Source organism: Cebus imitator, unplaced genomic scaffold (genome assembly GCF_001604975.1).
Source record: "Cebus imitator isolate Cc_AM_T3 unplaced genomic scaffold, Cebus_imitator-1.0 Scaffold123, whole genome shotgun sequence".
NCBI lineage: Eukaryota > Metazoa > Chordata > Mammalia > Primates > Cebidae > Cebus > Cebus imitator.
In genome coordinates, this window is record NW_016107438.1 from 5,265,525 (window position 1) to 5,287,779 (window position 22,255).

The window sequence follows — 22,255 nt, forward strand, 5'->3', positions numbered from 1 at the left end:
CAAGTATAGTTTCCAATTCCTATTTTTTGGCCTACCCTCAGACACTCTGTGAGGACCTCAAGTGCTTTAATAAAATTTCTTTTCTGCTTATACTAGTCCTAAAGGTTTATTGTTTATAACTAAGGAACCCAGTGGACATAGTCTCCTGTGCTAGGTTGTAAGAAGGGCCTGCAGGGAGGCTGATGGAGTGCTCCTAGAAAACTGGAACAGCAAACAATAATTTGGGGCACCATTTAGGTGCCCAGTACTTAGTAAAAAGGCCCTGAAGAAATGGAATGCAATCATTCAAAGTAGGAGTAGGTAAATGGCGCTGCCCTTTATAACACCTGGTGCAGGGGGAGGAGAGAAAGCGAATTTCCTATGGAGTGCTGTTCTGAGACTCCAATCTTCATCTCTTCTCAATATAGCAGAACAATTCAGATAGAATTCTGTTTGTGAAGGAATAGCAAGAGAGATTTTGATTACTGACTCTGGTCAGCATGGATGCACCCCTCAGTAATTTTCAAAGCACTTTACAGCCATTAGTTGTTTATATTGAATTGAATAGACTTGGATCTCCATTACTTTAGAAAGCAAAATTATATCTGGCTTAAAACTGCTTTTTGCCTCTTGCTACACTCGCCTCTGTATTATCTAGAACTTGCTCGCACATAGCTCTTCCTTTATCCATCTGTAAGACAAGGTGCTTTATTTTTCCCCCAAAAATAATGTATTTCAATCTCTCTCTGTTCTGTGTCTTCTGCTTGCAGTTTGGAGAGCTGGGTTCAAATCCTAACTCTAGCAGTTAGTAGCTGGGTGACGTGAACTAGTTACTTAACCTCTCTGAGCTTCCTTCTACAAAATGTTGATATTATACTTCTAAACAGACTTGTAGTGAAGACTGAGTATGTGGTATGGTGGCCGAGTTCAGACTCTGGATTCAGACAGGTCCACGTTCAAATCTTAGCTTACATCTTAACAGCTGTGTGCTCTTCGGTTTTACCTGGGTACCTGTCTCCTCTCAATAGAATCAGAGATGGACAAGAACTCCCTCACAGGGTTAGAGATAAAATGAGATAATAAATGGAGAGCACTTTGCACAGTGCCTGTTAAGTTCTAATATTGTGAACAGTTAAGTGGCTGTTGGGAGTGGGTGTTTGAAGTGAATTAAGGAATTATCAAATGAAAGAATAAAATCAACTTCATGTTTTCACACACCCCCACCACTGCCTTCCCTCAACATAGTCTCTAGTGATCTGAAATCCTCTCTAAGTAATTGTTTAAAAGTTGTTACTACTAACACAGATCAGATCCATGGTTTCCCACGCAAGGATTACAGAGGGACTAACTACAAAGAAACATACAGAAATTTGGGGAGTGATGGAAATGTTCTACATCTTAGTTGTGGTTACAGGACTATATTTTTCACCCCAAACTCATCACACCATACACATCAAACAACCATACACTTAAAATGCATGCATTTTACTTTTATTGTACTTCAATACAAGTTTATTTTAATTAATGTATTGTGCATACTCTAGAGCAAGGGTTAGCAAACATTTTTCTGGAAAGGGCCAGATAGAAAGTAATTTGAGCTTTGCCTGCCATAGGCTCTGTTGCAGCTACTCAACTCTCGCCACTGTAGTGTAAAAGTAGTTAAAAATAGATATTAAACAGTATATTAATGAATGGGTGTGGCTGTGTTTCAATCAAACATGATTCATGAACCAAAATTTATTTTCATATAATTTTCCTATGTCATGAAATATATTATTTCTTCTTTTGATTTTTTTCTCCAACTATCTGAAAATATAACAGCCATTCTTAGCCCATGGGCCTTACAAAGACGGGCAATGGGCTGGATTTGGTTGGTGAGCCACTGTTTGTCAGCCCCTGCTCTAGAGTTCCAAAAGGCTTCGTCAGGCAGCGTTATGAAATCTGCTTTAGGGACTTAGAGCAAATGCCATGTCTAAGAGGACTGGGAGTCCAGCTCCTGTGAGCCCTGCAGGGCCCTTGCCAGAACCCATTCCCTCTGTGGCCAGCCTAAGCTGCTGCTTCTTGACTTCAATTTTGCCATCTGTGCAGTGAGGACAACAATCATCTCTCAAAGCCTGGTAAAGCTCATTCAGCTTGTTATTTGAGAGAAAATATTCTATCCAAGTGCAGAAGCTGATCATGGTCTGGGTTATGAGTCTGGCCTGTCTCAATTATCAGGGGGAAAGGTTTGATTTCTCAGGTTGTCATTCCTAAAATTGCCTATTCTCCAGGTGATGTTCTTATTTCTGAATACGGTCTGACCTTCATTCCCCAAAAAGAAGGGTTATTTTTTTCAAAGAGCTGGCAGAAGAAAAGTACTCAGAAAGCTTGCTCCTTCCCTGCCAAACTGCCATCCCAGCACAAGCCATGCCTTAGGGGAGGGTGGCTTTCCACCAGAATGTTTGCCTGGATGGGGCCAGGGGGACTGTCAGCTCCTCTGAGAGCAAAGGGAGCTTTATAAAAGCAAACCAGCACAAACTGAGCTTTCTTGTTTATGGTTTCTGACAGCAGAAGGTGCTTGAAGCATCACTTTGGGGTAGTAAAATGGCCAAGGTATCCACAAAAGTCAGGCTAGTTCTGAGATTCCTAAAGCTTCAAAGCTTTCAAAAATTGACTATTACATGTAAAATTCAATCAATCCCTTATTGAAAAAAATTATTATCCAGGCACCCAGCTTATTCTCCTACCTGCTGGAAGCATTTGATTCAATTGTTTCTCACAAATGTATTTCTGGAAAGAGCCAGAGAATAAATGTTTTAGGCTTTGCAGGCAGTATGGTCTCTGTTGCAACTGCTCAATGCCACTGTTGTGACATAAAAGAAGCCCTAGACAATACATCAATAATGAGCATGACCGTGTCTCAGGACAACTTTGTTTTCTAAGTTGTAAACAAACAAGTTGTGGGCTGGATTTAGTCCACAAGCTGTTGTTTGCTGAGCTCCGGTCTAAGTTGTGTTATATCTAGAAGGGACTAGGTGGGTTAGGAAAGAGGAGAAAAAAACATAAATTAGTAGAGACTACTGGTGAGAATGTGGAAAAACTTATCATTACAGATGAGAGAGTAAAACCCTACCAATGAGCATTTTGTATTAGGAGTGGGGTGAGGATACACTGGATGAATCCTGGCTGTGGTGAATTTTCCTGATGCAGATAGAAAGGCAGCCAGTGGATGAGCAGCATCAGGGACAGGAAGAGCCCGTGGGGCACTGTGGGGAGATACCGCTTTTGTGCTGGCTGGACTGCTCATAACAGCGTTCACAAAGGAGCCTCTGGCTAAACATGTGAGAAACTATGAGTGAGTCAGACCCATTCAGATGGGTCAAAACAAGGCAAAAACCACAGCATAAGCAAAAGTACAGGTAACTGTGTGCAAGGTGTCTTCACAGAATCCTGAGCTGGCAAATTAGAGCAAAGTTGGAAAGGTCAGTCTATGGCACAACATGGAAGACTTTTAAACATCACGTTCAAGTGTGAACTCATTATTTTTAAGAGTTAGTGGTAGGTACTGAAGGTTTCTGAGCTTCTAGTACCATATCCCCTACAGAGCAGCTAACTCAAATAGTCCTCCTCCTTTACAGAGACACTGTGGTTGGCTGCATCTCACAGGTTATGAACGTGATGCTACTCCCAGATCACATTTATTAAGCCATTATTATCCACCTGATAATACTGTACTAAATGCTTTACTTTCACATGTCATTTAATAATGCTTATTAAAAAAAATCACTGATGGGATTATTTTTATCTCCATTTTACAGATTAGAAAACTGAGATACATAAGAAATTAACTTACCCAAAGCCAACCAGCCTGTAAGAGGCAGAATATGGGTTTAAATGCAGCTCTTAACCATTCTCAACTCAAACTATTTGGCTTCTCAGTGCATTTAAACATATTTCTGCATTTTAATAGTTAAATAAAACACTTTTGACACCACTTCTAAATTGTTTCTCCAGTGTTTCCTTTCTTCAAAAATCCCCAATACTATAATTACATTTGTCATCTTTTTATCTTCCTATGAATCATTTTCTAAGATCACTAGATTCATAATAAAATATTTATAAATTTAAATTTTGCTCAAATTTCTTATAATCCCAGTGCACTGATTTAGTATAAAATCTTGATTTTCATCAATGGCATATCTATCCATCTATGTATATAATTAGTTTCACATTATTTGGTCTACATTTTAGGAGGATGTTACTTTAATGAACACAAGCCATATAGTTATCTCACATGAATTTTTAGCCAAACACAATAGTGTGATATAATTTTAAATAAGCAAAAATGCTTATGTAAGTAAAAGCTTAGAAAGAAACAAACCAGAATATTAATAATAGTTGTATTACAATTACATGTGATTATAAGTGATGTTTTTTCTTTTTTATAAATTATATTAGTGTTAAAATTTTAAAACATAATCATGTGAAAGTGTTCTTTTTTAAAAAGGAAAGGTTATAAAATAATACATTGGGAACTAATCAGCAACTAATGAAATAATCCCCAAATGCAAAAGTGATGATGTTCCATAAAGGTTCCATGTACTTAAAGCTATTGGATCTCACTAAATCACTGGGACCTAAAATCAGGCTAGCTGTGGTGGGTCTATACTCAGCTTCTCTAAGTACAATCAATTTAAGAGAAACAGGAGTAGGGGTTTAGTGGATTAGTCACAGCAGGCCATTAATCTCTGCATTCTCAGTTGTAATCCAGCCTCTACCAACGAGATTGGAGGAAAAAAATCCCACAAAAAACCAAACACTGGGAAAAGCTCTAAAGCAGGCTCCCTAGAGACAGACATACTCAGGTCACAGTTTGCTTGTCTTTACTTAACATCAACACAGTATTTATCATCTGTCCTATTTCTTGTTGGTTTTCCTTTTATGCCTTTTGCTGAAATTCTCATATCAGATATATTTCAAAAGGAACCATGCCGCAATCCCAGGAATAGCTCAGCATTTAATTATCATTTTTAAAAATCCTTAGTTCAAGTGAATATGAAACATAAATCAAAGCTATGTTTTCACGTTGTGAATAGGTTGAAAAAACATGATTAAGGTTATCATAAGCACAAATTAATGCTTGGGGAAGCAGGTAAGACTGAACAATGAAAAGGAAATAGAGTAGCCAAATTCCAGTAAAAATGAGTGACAGTTTCAAAAATTGCAAGGTAAATAGTACATCCTTTATCATAAATGGATTAGACCATAACAACACCTCACTTCTTTATTGCTCTGGCAAATGACCCAGAATTTACCAATGTATTAAGTGGGAAAAATAATAAGCAAATTCCTGAGCTCGGGTTCTATTTATGCCACTGCTGTCAAAGCCCAATATTTACTGGATTATATGAGGCCATATGCCTACATTAGAGGTTTTAATAAATTTAAAGTGCAGTTGTAAAATAAAAATATGTGGTATTTTCCTAATTTTAAAAAAAATTATTAAAGAAACATATGGGTCAGACCAAGTAAACTGCCTCTGAAGATGAGCCTATGAAAAGACATGATTGTTTTCCTTCTTATTGCCTTTAAAATATTCCCCAAACATCCCAGTTTCCCGTAGTGAATCCGATTCAACCAACCTTAACTGATTATGTGCTATGTGCAGACATCGTGCTAAACACTTTCACATGCAGGCTCATTTAATCCCCATGTTTTACATGATATTGCCAAATTCCTTCCTAATTTTACTCAACGTGTCTTTTATTCTTTTAGCTTCAGCCATAACTAAAGCAAAAGCCACCATTTATCAAGTGCCTTGTATGTGCCAAGCACCAGCCTCCATTTTTATTTCAAGCCCCCTTAACTCCAAAGATAGGTGTTATTGCCTCCAATTTACAAATAAGAATACTGACACTTAGAGATGTTAAATAACTTCCTAAAGTCACACAGTAAGAAACAGCAGAGTTGAGGTTAAATAGTAAGACAATGTACAATGTTTTTGATGAATGCTATTCAATAAATCTGTAGCAGTCAATGACAACACCTAGACTCTTCCCCAGTGTTGCACTAGATGGTTACAAGGTAATCATTCTACAAATATTATCTACGTTATTTCTCTCATAATGCCTTATCTTATGATTGCCCATCTAGAAAATCATTTGCCACATTTCTGTTCATTCACAGTCGTGAAAGATCTTCCTATATTTTTATCTCGCTGCCTCAACATTTCAAAAACTGGGGAAGTTTAGCATCAACAGTAAATTTTGACAATTTGCTGTAAAAGTCTCTTCATAGACTAAAATTCCCAAATTGGAAAAGGACCTAGAAACTACTTAGTTAAATATGCCTGTTTTAACTGTTAAAGGGAGAAAACTGGCCCCAGAATAGTAAAATTAATTTCTCCATGGCACAGAGCTAGTAGTGGCAAAATTAACACTAAACACAACATATCCTAATTTCCATCCTAATAATCTCTTTAGCAAATCACCTAATTCTGTCATCCCTATAATGTATAAAAATGTGCTCCAGGAACAATGCTTAAGAAGGCTTAAAATTCTCGACCTAGAAAAAGTATTTGTTTACTCTTAACCACAGTTTCCTCTCTCTGATCTAACTTGTTGTACAAAATAATGTCTTGAATTCCATGGCTATTTAGGTTTGTTTAATAGATTTTGAGGTAAACCACAGCTGAAAGGATTTTTGAAAGACTAGTCACTATTCCACATACTTGCTTACTCTCTTGAGGAATTCAAGCACATCACTAGCACCTCATAAACAGGTTATACATTACTTTTGGATATAATATGGTAAAACGATAAGGAACTTCATACTGTTTGACCCAACCATCACAATATTGAGATTATTTAAAAAAATAATAGGGCTGGGCGCAGTGGCTCACACCTGTAATCCCAGCACTTTGGGAGGCTGAGGCAGGCAGATGACAAGGTCAAGAGATTGAGACCATCCTGACCAACTTGGTGAAACCCTGTCTCTACTAAAAATACAAAAATTAGCTGGGCATGGTGGCATGTGCCTGTAGTCCCAGCTACTTGGGAGGCTGAGGCAGGAGAATCGCTTGAACCTAGGAGGTGGAGATTGCAGTGAGCCGAGATCTCGCCACTGCCTTCCAGTCTGGTGACAGAGTGAGACTATGTCCCCCCCACCACCAAAAACAATTTAATAAACATCTACTTGCATAATGCCAAAAAAATTCATAAACTAGAAACAACATTGATGCTTAAAAACAAGGGAAAAGTTAAATATAAGTAATGCTATTTAAGATGAATAAGCTACTATGGGGCTATAAGAAAAAAATAATGTATATTAAAGTGGCAGATACTAGCTAACTGTTCACAAACCATCTTCCCTTTGCTCCTGGCTACAAGGCTAGTTGACAACTCTCCGACTGTTTTAAAATAAGATGTGGCTGGCTGTGTACTTTGGCTCACACCTGAAATCCCAGCACTTTGGGAGGCTGAGGCAGGAGGATCACTTGAGGTTGAGAATCTGAGACCAGCCTGACCAACATGGTGAAACCCCATGGTAAAAAAAAATAAATAAAAATAAGCTGTGTCCATGTCACTGACCAGAAAGGATGTACACAGCTTTCCTTCCTAGCCCACAACAACCCTTCCCATGGTCTTCCTCTATACTTTTTTCTCTATCTGGTGATGTTGACGTCTAGGAAAACTTTGGAAATCATAGGAGGCAGCAGAGCCCCCATCAGCCTGAGACTCCCAAATCACTATTAAATATAGAATTTTTTTTACCTTTTTCTTTCCTTCACCAAGCACCTACACACCCACACACATTCATTGACATCTATTGGACAGTTAATGCAAATAAGAAATAAGCCTCCATTGTGTTATGTCACTGAGGTTGTGGGGTGTATGTGTCAGAGTCCAGAATATCCTGAACTGACACAACTAGGAAGCAACATGGGAAAATACTAAGATATAAAGTGTCTTTTAAAATTACAAATTGGAAAAGTTATCATTTCAAACTTTAACAAACAAAAATTTGGTCTACAGGGAATAATATTTTCCCTAAATTTCTTTCATAATATTGTATCATATTTGGCATTAAAATACACTCAGTGATTCCCTGCCTCACTCATGTTTGTGACACTAAAACATTTTGCATATAACATCCCTGTCTTGCAAGGAGCACTGATCAAGGAAGAACATCTCACTTGAATACATGATTGGCCTAAACAACCAATGCACAAATACAACTCTCATTTATTAAGTTGTTCAACTTGTCTTACTTTGGATGTGGCACATTATATACTTTTACCTTGCTTAGTCAAGCTCTTATTTCAGCAGTTCTGAAAGCAGATTAAAAAAACAAACAAAAAAAAGCTTGCACTGACTTACATAAAATTGCGTGAGGCTCTCATTCAGCCAATAAAACTCAGTGCTAAAACAAACTAAAAGGCCACAAAAAACTTCACCACAGTGGAAAAACAGGAATAAAACTTGTTACAGAAATAAAACATAATAACTTCACTACTTTATATTCCACTCTACAGGGGTTCAAGTCACTGTAACTTAGAGCCAGTATCATTACGGTACCTTACAAGACTTAGACATCAAGTGACATATTTCTATTCACACCCAGGTCATACAATAGAAACTTGATACCCACAGATGTCTCACTCTAAAATCCCCAAACATCCAGTGAGAAATTAACAATAGGGCCCTTTTTTTTTTCTGTAACCCCCTTTCATTTTTTTTCTGTAATTAAAATAATAAGCAAACAACAACAAATTGTCCAATTGACCATTTCCTCACAGTTGTAAAGATTAACCGGGTGATTACAGCTGAATTTACTGCCAAGGACAGTGAATCCACTCTGTTTTTTCAATTTCTAGCTCTTCTCTGGTAAGAACCAGTCGGCTACACCACAATTCTGTTACAAAAGGCCAGAGGGGAAGTAATGTTTTCTGACACAAGACTGAAAACACCATAGAGACCATAGTAATTTCCTGTATTGCTCTGCATCAAGACTAAAAAGTGGGGTAGGCTATTCTGCCTAAAGCACTCTAGTTCAACACTAACTAGGGACCAGTGAGCATTCTAAAGTGTTGTTTTCTCCCAAGCTGGAACTTGGTGAGAATTATCATACATGTCCTAAGCAATCTCCTCAAGTGGGAACAGAGATGATATGCAGGAAAGAATGGCAATGTATCCACCCATCTTTCATTGTCCTAGTTCAAGCCTTTGGCATGGTGTCATAAACACAAAAGAGCCAAAATACATTGTAAACAACTATAAGTGCCCCAAATAAGGATGGTTTAGCCAAATGGAAATATAAGTCAGGGCAGGATCTAGGAAACTATCAAACATATTGCTCATTGGGAAGGTTCCCATTCTCTGTGACTCTGCACACTCAAAAACCTGCATGCAGTAGAGAGAACACAGCAGCTGAGAGAGGTGTGTTCTTCATCTCCTCTCCCCCATGGCCTCAGCTCTTGTCCCCCAGTCTCCCCTGGATGCAGAAAAGCCATTCTCAATCACTCCTTGTTGTTCATTTATGTGTTAATTGAGTCATTAATTATTAAGCATTTTCTAAATGCCAGCTACGTGGTCCGGTAATGGGAAAACAACACACATACATTTTGTGTGTCACTACAAACACATTCTATAGGTCAAAGACCATTGCTGTTTTGTTTGCTACATTTTATTTTATGCCTGGCCCAGTGCCCACCTCATAGGAGGCATTTGTTAGCATTTGTGAAATAAATTAACAAATACATTAAACCCTGGGAAGAAATATCTTCCATATATATATATTACTTTATTGTTCAAGAATCCTCTAAGGTATTTATTATTCTAACCTTGTGGTGGAGGACAAGTCTATGCTCCCTCAGTAAGTGCAGCAGCTATCAGAATTGTTTTCCTGAGGGTAAAAGGTAGCTGTGTGTGTAGTGACAGAGAGGGGAGCGGAAAGAGAATATGTTGACTCATATCCTTCAGTAAATGTGTTTATTCCAACTCTGGCATTGCTGCCAAATGTGTTGCAAAGCCAGCAAGACTTGGCTCTGGAAAACTCACCTGAAAGTCACAGGCCTCATTTCCCACTTCATGCCCTTCAGCCACCAGGCATGAAGTATTGGACAAAGTTGAAGATTAATTCTTCATTTACTATGCCAAAGGTACCACCTCTCCCAGCTCAGGAGGCAATGGCATTTGTATGCTGTCTCCTTCATAACCATTGATAATCTCTCCACTGCCATCCTGATGGCCACCTCATGCAAATGTAATCAAACCCCACACTGGCTATCCCATTACCAGCACAATCTTGCTAATAAACAACAATTGTGGCTTTGTTATAAAAGTGATCCTAGACCATTCATCACCACCCACATCTTCCCACCCCAACCCCTGACTGCTGGAAATCCTTTAAAGTTCTGTTTAAAGTTACATGAAATAAAAACTGCAAAACAGTTACAGAAAACCTTCACTAATCAATGAGTATGGATGATAATAGACATACTGCAAAATCCATTATCAGTCAATAGGGTCCTAGATTATTTTTCCTAGGGTGTAAACATATGGCAATAAACTAAGTAAGAGATGATATAAGCTCTGTAATCTATATCTGGGTTACTTCAAAAGCTTCTGGGGAGCCATCTGGAACCAGGGACAACACTGGAAAATGACCAGTGGTCTGGGCCAAGTGGAGTATAGCTGGACAAGAGCCAAAGCTTTAATACTGACTGGTGTCTTCTTAATGAAAGTTGCAAACTGCATACTCCCTTGGGCCTTTGAAAGATGCCTTTCATGCACAGAGGGGCACAGGGTGATTTTCACTGATGTTATTACATGCAAGGTATTACTGTTATTGAAATTATATACCCTAAATATCCTTCCATCTCAACCTCATCCATCACACTACACTCTTTAGTTGTGGCCATGTTGACTTCTTGGCCATCTCCTGAATTAATCATGTCCTATGTCCTATCTAATCTTCCTTCCTTTGCAAATGTTGTTTCATATGATCATCCATCTCTCATCACACCCCTCTTGGTTAATTAGCCAAAATCTTCCACAACAACTCTTTAACATCCTTTGAGACTCACCCTAAGCATCCTCTACTAACACTACTTACTCTCCTTCTCTACCCCTTCTACCTTCAGGAGGAGTCAGATGTCCCTTCTCTCTTCTCCCCAAACATTTTCTATACTTCTTTTTATTACAATGCTTATCACATTCTGTTGTGACTGCCAATATTTTAAAAATTAGTCTCTTACTAGGTGAAGAATTTTTGGAGGAAAAGGTCACTGTCTTAACTTATTCTGGTTGGATTCGGAGTACCTGATGTATGGTGTACCCTCAATAAATGTTGAATGATTAATTGGACAAAGGAAACCATTTCAATTTAGGTCTCTGCACTCATTCCATAGTAACTGTACCATGGAGTGGGTAAAATGGATATATCATTTAGTTAACCATTGGTATGTTCTGTTAAGTGAATGTATACTCTATTGGAAGTAAGGGTTGAATAGAATGTAATAAGATAAAACTGCTACACAATGCTTTGTAGAGCTTCGAGCATCTGTTTTATGTCAAATAGTGTATCTATTGCTTAGCCCACAATTAATCTTCATGACACCAATATATGTACAGATGATTCATTTCTCTTAGCCTTCATCTAAAGCTGAAGACATTGTTATTATTATTCAAGTACAGAATTGAAGACATTTCTATTTGCTTAATCTGAAAATACCAAATCTCAAAAATCAGGGTAAATGGGGGCGACAAAAGATTTTTTTTAATGGAATTATTTTAAAGTCTATAACTTAGAATGTCCCATAATGGCCTAATTGATCTATTAGGCCAGGATTATTTTTAAATGGGTTTTGTGATCAGGAATAAATGTTGACAGAAAAAGAAGACAAGGAGTTGGTTTTCTAAGTAATTTCTCATTATAATCAAAGTAAAGAAATATTTTATTAAGTTGCATACAAACCTATGTCATTTTTCTTAGCTCCCCATTAGCTAGCTCCTCATAAGTAAAAGGTTAAGGGCTAAGCTTCTCATCATGCCTTACAATCCCTTTCACATTGACCTCAGGTTATTTTTGTAACCCCCATATCCAGTCATTTATTCTAGTCCATCCAATTCACGTACCCAGTCCACCATACGTTGATACTTTGTCTTTTAAATGCCGTATTGTCTATGAACATACTATTCTTACCACATGGTACGTCTTCCTTCTCCCTGTTTTTTCAAAATCTCATGTATTCTTCTAGTTCTAGTTCAAATATTTTCTGTAAATCTTTTCCTTCCTCACTTGTTCCTACCAACAGCAGAATTAATTGCTATTCCTTTATACTCCAATTATACTTTATACACATTTCCATTATACAACATGTACTCTATTGTTAAATACTAAGGACCAAGCATTGTTCATTTTTGTGATTCCAGTGCCTGGCATACAGTTTGCTGTCAATACTTTTTTGTTGAATATAGAATAAATGACTAAATAATTGATTGACATTTATAAAAACAGGTCGAAAGTGTCAACCAGTATCATTATTAATGTCAATGATTATATGATAATTTTATGGCAGCAACTTCAATTTACTGAATTATTAATATATGTCAGGTAGTATGGCAGATTCTTATATACATTTTCTATACCTTTCCTTTTACAGATGAGGAGTTAAGGTGCAAAGAACTTAAATGACTTATTCAAGACACACAAGAGTGAATCCCAAAGTTAGAATTCACACATCTGCCTAACTGGGCTCCAAAACCCATGCTTACTCTCACATGATGTGTATAAATTGGCCAGTGGTTACTGTATTCCAGATGCCACATTAGCCATTTTACAAATGGTGTTTTGTTGTCCTTATAATTGCTTTGTAGAAACAACAACCTTGAGGGGTAAATATTATCTCTGTTTTACAAATAAGAAAGCTGAGACTTACCTCCAGTCCCCTCCAATAGACCCCCCATAAAAAAATATTTCAACTCAACTGTCTACAATCTCAGACAGGCTACAAACTATGTAAAGTACAAGAGTAGTTGTAGACATGCAACAGAAATTTAAAATCCAAAGAAATGTTAGAATTTCAAACAAAGTCTTACCAAGAATCCATTGAATCAATGCAAAGATCCATAATAAAAAAGCAAGTCACAAAGCAAATAACTATATTAGGATACTCCATATTCTCTCAATTCAATAGCTCCCTAAGTGCACTCATCCCAACTTTCCAGTATCTCTCAAAGTGAATCTTTTGTTTCATTTGGAACATTCTTTAGTGTACATCTTGTTTCTATTCCTCCTTTTTTATGATGAGATCCCCTCTCTCTTTCATCCAAACCTCCAAAAGCAATTTAATATACACTTTTTCTTTCATGTCTAGACTTCTACCTTCTATACAATTTAGGCCAATTATCAAACAATTAGATATTATTCTTATTCCTTTATATCACAATGCATTTTAGCATCATAACTTTGCATTTATAATAATATCTTAACAAACATAACTCATATTGCTTTATGTCATTCTAAACTATGTATCTCAACTTTGCTTCTATAACTATATCTGAAGTATGTATCATTACATAATATAGTAATGACACAGATACTTTACACTTGCAAAATGCAAAACATGTTTTGAATCACTCTCTGATGTTTCCCTCAGCAATGCTTTGAAATAGGCAAAGCAAATATGATTTTTATTTTACCGATGAGGACTGAGATTCCAAGAGGTAAAGAAAACTGCCCAAAGTTATAAAGGTAACAAAGGTAGAGTCGTATTGAAAGACATACGTGAGGCCAACAAAGATGAAAAAATGCTCATCATCACTGGTCATTAGAGAAATGCAAATCAAAACTACATTGAGATACCATCTCACACCAGTTAGAACGGCGATCATTAAAAAATCTGGAGACAACAGATGCTGGAGAGGATGTGGAGAAATAGGAACACTTTTACACTATTGGTGGGAGTATAAATTAGTTCAACCATTGTGGAAGACAGTGTGACAATTCCTCAAGGACCTAGAAATAGAAATTCCATTTGACCCAGCAATCCCATTACTGGGTATATATCCAAAGGATTATAAATCGTTCTACTATAAGGACACATGCACACGAATGTTCATTGCAGCACTGTTTACAATAGCAAAGACCTGGAACCAACCCAAATGCCCATCGATGATAGACTGGACAGGGAAAATGTGGCACATATACACCATGGAATACTATGCAACCATCAAAAACGATGAGTTCGTGTCCTTTGTAGGGACATGAACGAACCTGGAAACCATCATTCTCAGCAAACTGACACAAGAACAGAAAATCAAGCACTGCATGTTCTCACTCATAGGTGGGTGTTGAACAATGAGAACGCATGGACACAGCAAGGGGAGCATCACACACTGGGGTCTGTCAGGGGGAAATAGGGGAGGGACAGTGGGGGTGGGGAGTTGGGGAGAGATAGCATGGGGAGAAATGCCAGATATAGGTGATGAGGAGGAAGGCAGGACATCACACTGCCATGTGTGTACCTAGGCAACAATCTTGCATGTTCTTCATATGTACCCCAAAACCTAAAATGCAATTAAAAAAATTTAAAAAGGAAAAGGCAGAGCCAGCACTTCTTCAGCACTGAGAATTAGCTCTTTTTCTGCCACATTATGAGATAAATTCAAATCTGCTTAGAAGTTGGCCAAACACAGTTGAAGTGAACAGGAAGACTGAACTATGAGTTACACCTGTTATTGTTAACAAAAGATCAAGCTGGCAGGGAATATTTTGTCTTCAGATATTAGTCCATCATAATATGAGGCCATCATGATTAAGCATTTAGAACATTATTAATAATAGTATAATTATGAGGGCAAAGGCTGTGTGGATAATATTAACAAAATAAAATTTGAGATCATTTCATGAGTATTATATATTCCATCTTTATCTTATCATTTAAATTCTGGGTTTTGTTGTTGTTGTTTTGAGACAGGGTCTCACTCTGTCGCCCAAGCTGGAGTGTAGTGGTGCAATCTTGGCTCACTACAGCCTCTGCCTCCCGGGTTCAGGCAATTCTCCCACCTCAGCCTCCTAAGTAGTTGAGATGACAGGCACACACCACCATGCCTGGCTAATTTTTGTATTTTTTTGGTCGAGGCAGGGTTTCACCACGATGGCCAGGCTGAAATTCTGTTTTTGTAAATGTTTTGATACTACTTATACAGAACTCTAGACATATAGAGAGGAAGTATTCCTGCATATTAACATGTAACAGATTACTGACAGGTTACCTATTACAGTGGAGGTAATAGGTTATCTTCCAGTGGAGCATAGGAAAGGACAGTGGATTGCCTTAGCGATTAGACGTGGGATCTCACACGCATCAATTGATAGAAGAGAAACAGCTAAGAAGCAGGAGGCTTCGAGATAATGAGCTCTGTCATGGAAGCTATTCAGACATAAGCTATGATACGTGGTCATTTGATGGCATGGTAGAGGGGATTGTAGGAACGTTTGGAGATTTGGACTGGAAGATTTTAAAGACTTTCCATCTTGAATTCTTTTTTTTTTTTTTTTTTTTTTTTTTTTTTTTTTGTTATTGAAACAGAGTCTTACTCTGTTGCCAGGACTGGAGTGCAGTGGTGCGATCTTGGCTCACTGCCACCTCTGCCTCCCCGGTTCAAGAGATTCTCCTGCCTCAGCCTCCTGAGTAGCTAGGATTACAGGTGCCCGCCACTACACCCAGCTAAGTTTTTGTATTTTTAGTAGAGACAGGGTTTCACCATGTTAGCCAGGCTGGTCTCGAACTCCTGACCTCAGGTGATCTGCCTGCCTCAGCCTCCCAAAGAGCTGGGATTACAGGTGTGAGCTACCATGCCCGGCTCCACCATGAATTGTATATTTCTATGATTCTTCTGTGTTTCCAATGTACTTTGGCCAACTTATTTCATGGAATTTATCTTATTCTACCTTTCATTGTGTTGATTTATGTATTTACTTGTCTCTTCTGAAAAATTAATTTTTTTAAGAGAAAAAAAAAAGATAGGTTTCAGTACTCTTTCTATAATGGCTTGCAACCATACACATTTATGATTCCTGGATCTCTTTTTTTGACCTAACCGCTAGGCCCAAGTATGTAATGTTTGATTAAGGTGATAAATTGAGATGTTAGTTACTGACTTAGGCCGGTAATCAAAGCAGGGACTGACTGTCCACATTGACATTTACTTTTCCCTTGGGATTTTATAAAACTCCAAAAGACTTTCTTGACTCACTATCTGGAGAGTTTCATTTATGATGGTGGTTATCTGTCTGGGATATATGACATCACATGGGAAACTGGATTTAAAGAAACCATATTGCTAATGAGATAATCAGATAAGTAGGCATTGTAAAAGTGGGGCTTTTTCTTTGATGAGACATTCTATTTCAAGCCATATTAAAAGCATATGTAGCTAGCCATTTTGAAGCACTTTAAAGTTGGGTCTATACTGCATATTTATAATATACAATAGAAATAAAGGTTCTGTTGATTCCCCTGGGTAATAAGTATTACATGATTTCCAGGTAGTTTATTGAACTTTCTAAGCCTCAACTCCATATTGGGCTCACAGGGATAAAGTGGGTTATGCTCATGACTGTGCACCAAAGCTTAATGGTACCAGTCTCATTCATGTGAGAAGGAAAATGAAGAGACCTTTCAAAATTGTTTAGTCAAGGCTTCCTGGAAAATAGGATTTGTGCTCAGTATTATAGATGTGCTTGCTGATGATGGTTTTCTTTTTGCTTTTAAACAAGTTGACATGGAAAAAAGCAAAAGCTTACTCCACCATGAACCAAACCTGTACAATGTCAGATTTGTAGGAAATAATGTAATGATACTATTGCATGCTTACTATGATATGGCAGAAACTGTGCTATGTGAAAATCACTAGACATAATATCTCATTTAGCTGATATAACAAACATGTGGGATGTGGACTATTATATCTTTTCTAGATGTAAGGAAACTGAAGTTAAGCCATTTTAATGTTAAGATTAGGAAAATAACGTAGTAAATATTTCTCGTTTGTAGAGACTGCTGATGCTAAGATGCTAGAGGCATTTGGGTAATAGTCTCATCTATTTGATTGACAGAGTAATATACAACTCAAATGCTACCTTAATTCTGAACTGTAATCATCTTAAATTTTACTCCAAATTTTTTAAAACTTATATTCATTTAACCCAATTTATGCTTTCAGAGACATCAAAATAAAAAATATTAAATAAAAATATTTGAAAGGAATCTTGTACCAAAACATAAATGATATACTGAATTTTGATTCAGGTAGACCTGGATGTGAAACCTCTAGGCTGAAGCTCTGTGCGCTTTGGTTGCTATATCTATAAAATTGTCCCACAAATTCTAAGAATAGATGAGTTAAATATGTGCAATATATGTAAAATGTGTGAAAATGGCACATAATTCAAACAATTATTGATGTTATTATTATGACTAAATGGGCAAAGAAGTAAAGTTACATAAGGAGGAAGTAGGATGCATTGTATAAATTAAATCAGGGAGCTCTGGTTTGACCAGGAAATTCTCTCCTCATACTGCTAAGCATACATTCTTGCTGATTCGAGCTGCTTTGGTAGGAAGGGAATGGTGCTCTTGCAGTACACAGAAAAATCATTCTGGTTCTCTCTCTCTCCCTCTCTCTTTCTTTCTCTTTCTTCACAGATCCTGGATGCCTTACATTTTCAGCAAAGTAAGATCTGAATTTAATGGAAAGCCAGAAGAACTCCCAAATCATAGCATTCTCCCTTTAGTCTGGCTGTGTTGCATTAAGTAGCCAAAACTGATGTGATTTCTCAAATAAAAGACATATATATGCTACTGACCCAGCATCTAGCTAAGTCTGGCCAAACAGTCCCATTTTCCAACAGTTTCATTACAACCAAATTATTAGTGCAGAACCATCAAATATGCCAAGCCCAGGTGTCTGTACTTTAAGCAATATATCCAAACAGGCCCAAGGAGAAATTTGGGGGTGGGTTAGAAGAGTGTTGGAACCATTGGTTAACAAAACACTAAGCTACAAAGCACCAGTGTGTTTCTGAAAGCAAATGCCACCAAAAGAAATTCAGTCAATATATCTTCTATGTGACAACGCTGCTACCAACACTTTCTTTCTGCAAAGTGTTTAGACTACAGACTTTTACTAGTCTTTTCCAGCCTGGTATTTCTCGGTAATGAAGCCAACTCTATCAATGCTTTAAGTATCAATGTCTGGTAACTCTGTAAGGATTAGCACCCATTTACTGGTGAGGAAAATTCATTCCAAGATGGTAAAGAGGTGCTTTGCTTTTATTTATTTATTTTTTTAATTTAAGATTTAGTAGATTCTATGATCACAGGGTTATGTTCCCTTCACTAGAGCTCAGTCATGAGTAAATTAAAACTGCAAATCATGGAAACAGAAATGAAAGACCCACTAAACTCTCCCAAAGCCACAATTATTCAACCTTAGTGTATTGCATTTCCTATACATCCTAAGGCTGTCAGATGGAAAAAGAATGGAGTCTGAGTCTCTCAAACTGTAACAATTGTGAGTCACAATCATATTACTAATCATAATTCTCACACACATGAGCATTATTGAGTGAGTGGCTCTGCTTACAGGAGGATGAGGCCACCCTGGCCAGGAAGAAGGAATGGCCTTTTAAAGTTGTTTATGTATGTGTAAAATAAAGAGTATATAATGTTGCATCTCTGCCTAAATGTCTTCATAAAGTACAAATTAATGCAGATTCTAACTAGGCATTTGGAATGCTAACCTAGTTTTCTGTGTTTAGCTAATAGCTAGCAATTTTGCTTACACTTTTATCCTCTCATTACATAGCAATAATGATTATTTAGTAAACAAATGTGAAAGGCCATGTACTCCATAGCACTCCTCCTGGGTTGGAAATAACCCCCCTCCTAATGCTTCCATTTGAATAATTTAGTTACTGATACACCAAATCAAATATAGCTGTGGCAGGTATCCCACTAATGCCTCTTTTGGAGGCCAAGATCAGATCCTTTCTCAGCCCGTTCCCCTCAGTGATTGCCTGGCCAAATTCAGAGTAAGGGCTGGGGACAAAGGATGCTGGAGGGAATCCAGAGCCTTAATCAATGTTAACCCTCTATAAATCTTAAAGGTATTCAAATGGTTTGTGTGATTTGAAAATTATTCATGATACTGGGAGAAGTAAGGAAAGGCTATTTTATAACTAGTCAAATACTCTGGAATAAGAGGGAGAGTTTGAAGCAGATATGTAGAAGAGAAAGATGTAAAATATGGCCTTGTGAGATGCCACCCAGTTCATCTCTGGACATATGACTGATATAAACCTTTACAAATCACTTGAGAATTTTTACTTCTAGATGCAGCATGAAATAATAGAAGTCCCACTAGAGGAGCTGGGGTGACCCCAGGGCACATTTTCTTGTCTCCCAGGTGCACAACACATCTCACTGATGTACCACATAGACAAATTTCTTAATATGGTAGCCAAGCCCCACTCAGAATGATTTCGGATAACAGATTCCCATTCCTTCTCTATGAGGAGAAAATTGGAAATGTAGAGTGGGATTTGGAACAGGGACTAGGGTGAAAGCAGAACTAGGGTTGTTTTCTCCTGTCCAGAATCAGGTCTGGCTTGAGGGGAGGGGACTGACAGGGCTGAAGAGGCAGGGAACCTGTCTCTCCACCCCAAGGCTGCTTAAATGTGGCTGCTCAAAGGGGCAATATCCCGCTCTTCTTTTCTGATGACTTCATGGGAAGTTGGCCGAGTCCCCAGTTCTGCAGAAGGAATGCAGGAAGAAGGGAGCACTACAAACGGGCTTTTCCTTGGGTGCTTAAACGGCAGGTGTGAAGGGAAATGGGGTGGGTGCCTTCAATGGGAGGAGCTACTGAACTGGGCAATACTGATGGTCCAGGGGTTTTCCCCTTTCCCTCCCAGCTTCCTCCTATCCCCAATTCCCTGCACCGACAAAGACACTGCTCGAAAACCTGAACCCGTCCTATCACACTCAGGCACAGGTGTGCACAAGCCCTACCTCTTCACCTCAACACCCTGAATTCCCATTTGCTTTTAAAAACACAGACAGGCACAAGTAAACTGAGAGGTCTGAGCCAGCATCCTTGCTACTGGGAATTAAAGAACACCAGGATGTAAAGTGGTATTTGTGGCATTGTGGTGTTTTAAAAAGAAAATTGGGGGGCATAGGGGGGTGTGCCAGCAGGTTTCAAAGCATCGCAATCTCTCCCGATGTGTTTGAGGAAGGCATGGAGGACATCCCTCTGATCCCTGCTTAATACTCTCCAGTCCCGCATCCCCCCCGCAGTCTCTTGAAAGTGTTTATATACCGGGGCAGGGCCCTGCGTCCATTTTGCCAGCCAGGAACCACCGAGTTTGGGAACTTTGAAAGCCAGGGGATGGGGGTGGTGGTTGCCAAGGCTCAGATTTCGGCGCCAGAGTTCTCAGCCAGGAAAGCAGTTGAAAATCAACACTCATCTGCCTCTTCTTTCTCATCCCCCACCACTTTTTCCTTCACCCTTCCAGGACTGCACACAGATCCTAACCCCACCACACACACACACACACACACACACGCACACAGACACACACACACATACACACACACACACACACACACACACCCTTGGGCTGAGAAGGTTTTTGATTCTGATGGCGGCAAACCCGCAGAACTGAAAGGGTCTCACCACCCCCTTCTCCCGCGGCTACGTACAATAAAACCCCATACACCCCAAACATCACAACAGAACCCGAATCCGCCAGTGAGTTCGGCGCGTCCCGTACCTGATATGCAGACGATGAAATTGGCTTGAAGAAGAAAAAGCACCTCCCAGACTATTTCCATCCTCTGATTCTCATTCCAAGTGCATCACTCGACGGGAAAACAGGGGGGCCGGGGGGGGAGCCCGACACGGCACACACACATACACACGCGCGCACACTTCCGAGCGAGTGCACTCGCACTCCCACCAGACAGCCGGCCGGGGACAGTCACCCCCAAGATCAATATCGCAGTTTGAATTGTTCCGGCAAATCTCCCCTCGGGCTGGACGGATGTGCGCCCCAGATGTGCTGACACATGTCCGATGCCTCGCCGCCTCGGAGGTCTCCCCGCTCGCGTGTCTCTTCTCTTCGCACCAGCGGCGGAAACCGAACTAGCAGCGGCGGCGGCGGCGGCGGCAGCCACCTGAAGCCACCAGCACTGGGCTCTTCCAGCAAAAGCGAGACCCCGATTCGCCTGGCGCCCCAAGAAGACATAGACGATAGCCCCCCGCCGGGCCGCGCCGTGCAATTCCGGGCTCCCGGGAGCGCGTAGCTGGCTGGCTAAGCCCCGGCAGTCTGCGGCAAGTTGCACTCGAAGTCCGCCCCCCTCACCGGGGCATGGTCGGGGGGTGCCTGCTGCTCTCCGGGGTAGTTCTCCTGCTGCCGGGGGGCGGGGAAGGAGCAGACACACAGAGAAAGAGAGGCAGGGATTATTGCCCGAAACCGCCAGCCGCCGGCTGCCTCCGCCGACCCTCCCTGCTCCCCAAGTCCGCGCGCAGCCGGCCGCCTCTCAGCCGGGTTCCGGCCGTGCGTCCAGGGCGCCGAGTGCAAGGGCTGGGCCCCGGGGACGGGGGCGCGGTGGGGGCCCACGGACTCTCCAGGTCGCGCGCGCCCTGCCTGCTCCTCTGCTATTTTCCTGGACTCCCCCGAAACCCCAGTTGCCGGGCTTCCATCGCCCGCAAAGAGCGCCGCTGCCGAGATTTTCCGCAATGCAACTGCAGGGGTCGTTATTTCCTCGCCTACGGATCCCGACGCTTCCCGACTCCGAGAAGAGGAGGGCAGGTGGGGGCGGGAGGAGGAGGAGGAGGAGACAGAGGCTCGGCCAGGTGAGCGTCCTCGCCGCCGCCGGGAGTCCCGGCGTCAGCCCCGCAGCCCGGCATCCGGGGGCGGAAGCAGGAGGCCCGGGCGGGTAGGTGAGGCTGTGCGCGTCCATGAGGAGGAGGAGGAGGAGGAGGAGGCGGCGGCTGGGTGTCAGAGCTTCAGGCCACCTTGGCCGCCGCCTCGGCCCCAGTCCCTGGCAGCCGCCTCCGCACTCCGCCCCGCCCTGGCTGCCTCTGTTACCCTCCCGGATTTTCGAGTTTCTCTTCTTAAAAAGAACTTCGTGCTTGCGGATTCAGCGCGGGAGACCCAGGCGGGACTCATCCTGGGAGTGCTGTGCTGTGCTCTCCCTCCGCTGCGAAATATTGGAGTTTTTTTT

General features: G+C 40.2%; 1 protein-coding gene across 2 annotated transcripts in view; it reads right to left on the reverse strand.

Moving 5' to 3' along the window:
- The window catches only part of CA10 (carbonic anhydrase 10), a 538,166-nt gene that overhangs the window by 515,048 nt on the left and 863 nt on the right, over window positions 1-22,255 (reverse strand). For both annotated transcript variants that reach the window (XM_017540214.2, XM_017540213.1), the window contains exon 2: window positions 20,800-21,438. In XM_017540214.2, coding sequence (XP_017395703.1) covers window positions 20,800-20,860 — 61 coding nt within the window. In that variant the 5' untranslated portion in view covers window positions 20,861-21,438. The remainder of the gene's footprint in view (window positions 1-20,799; window positions 21,439-22,255) is intronic.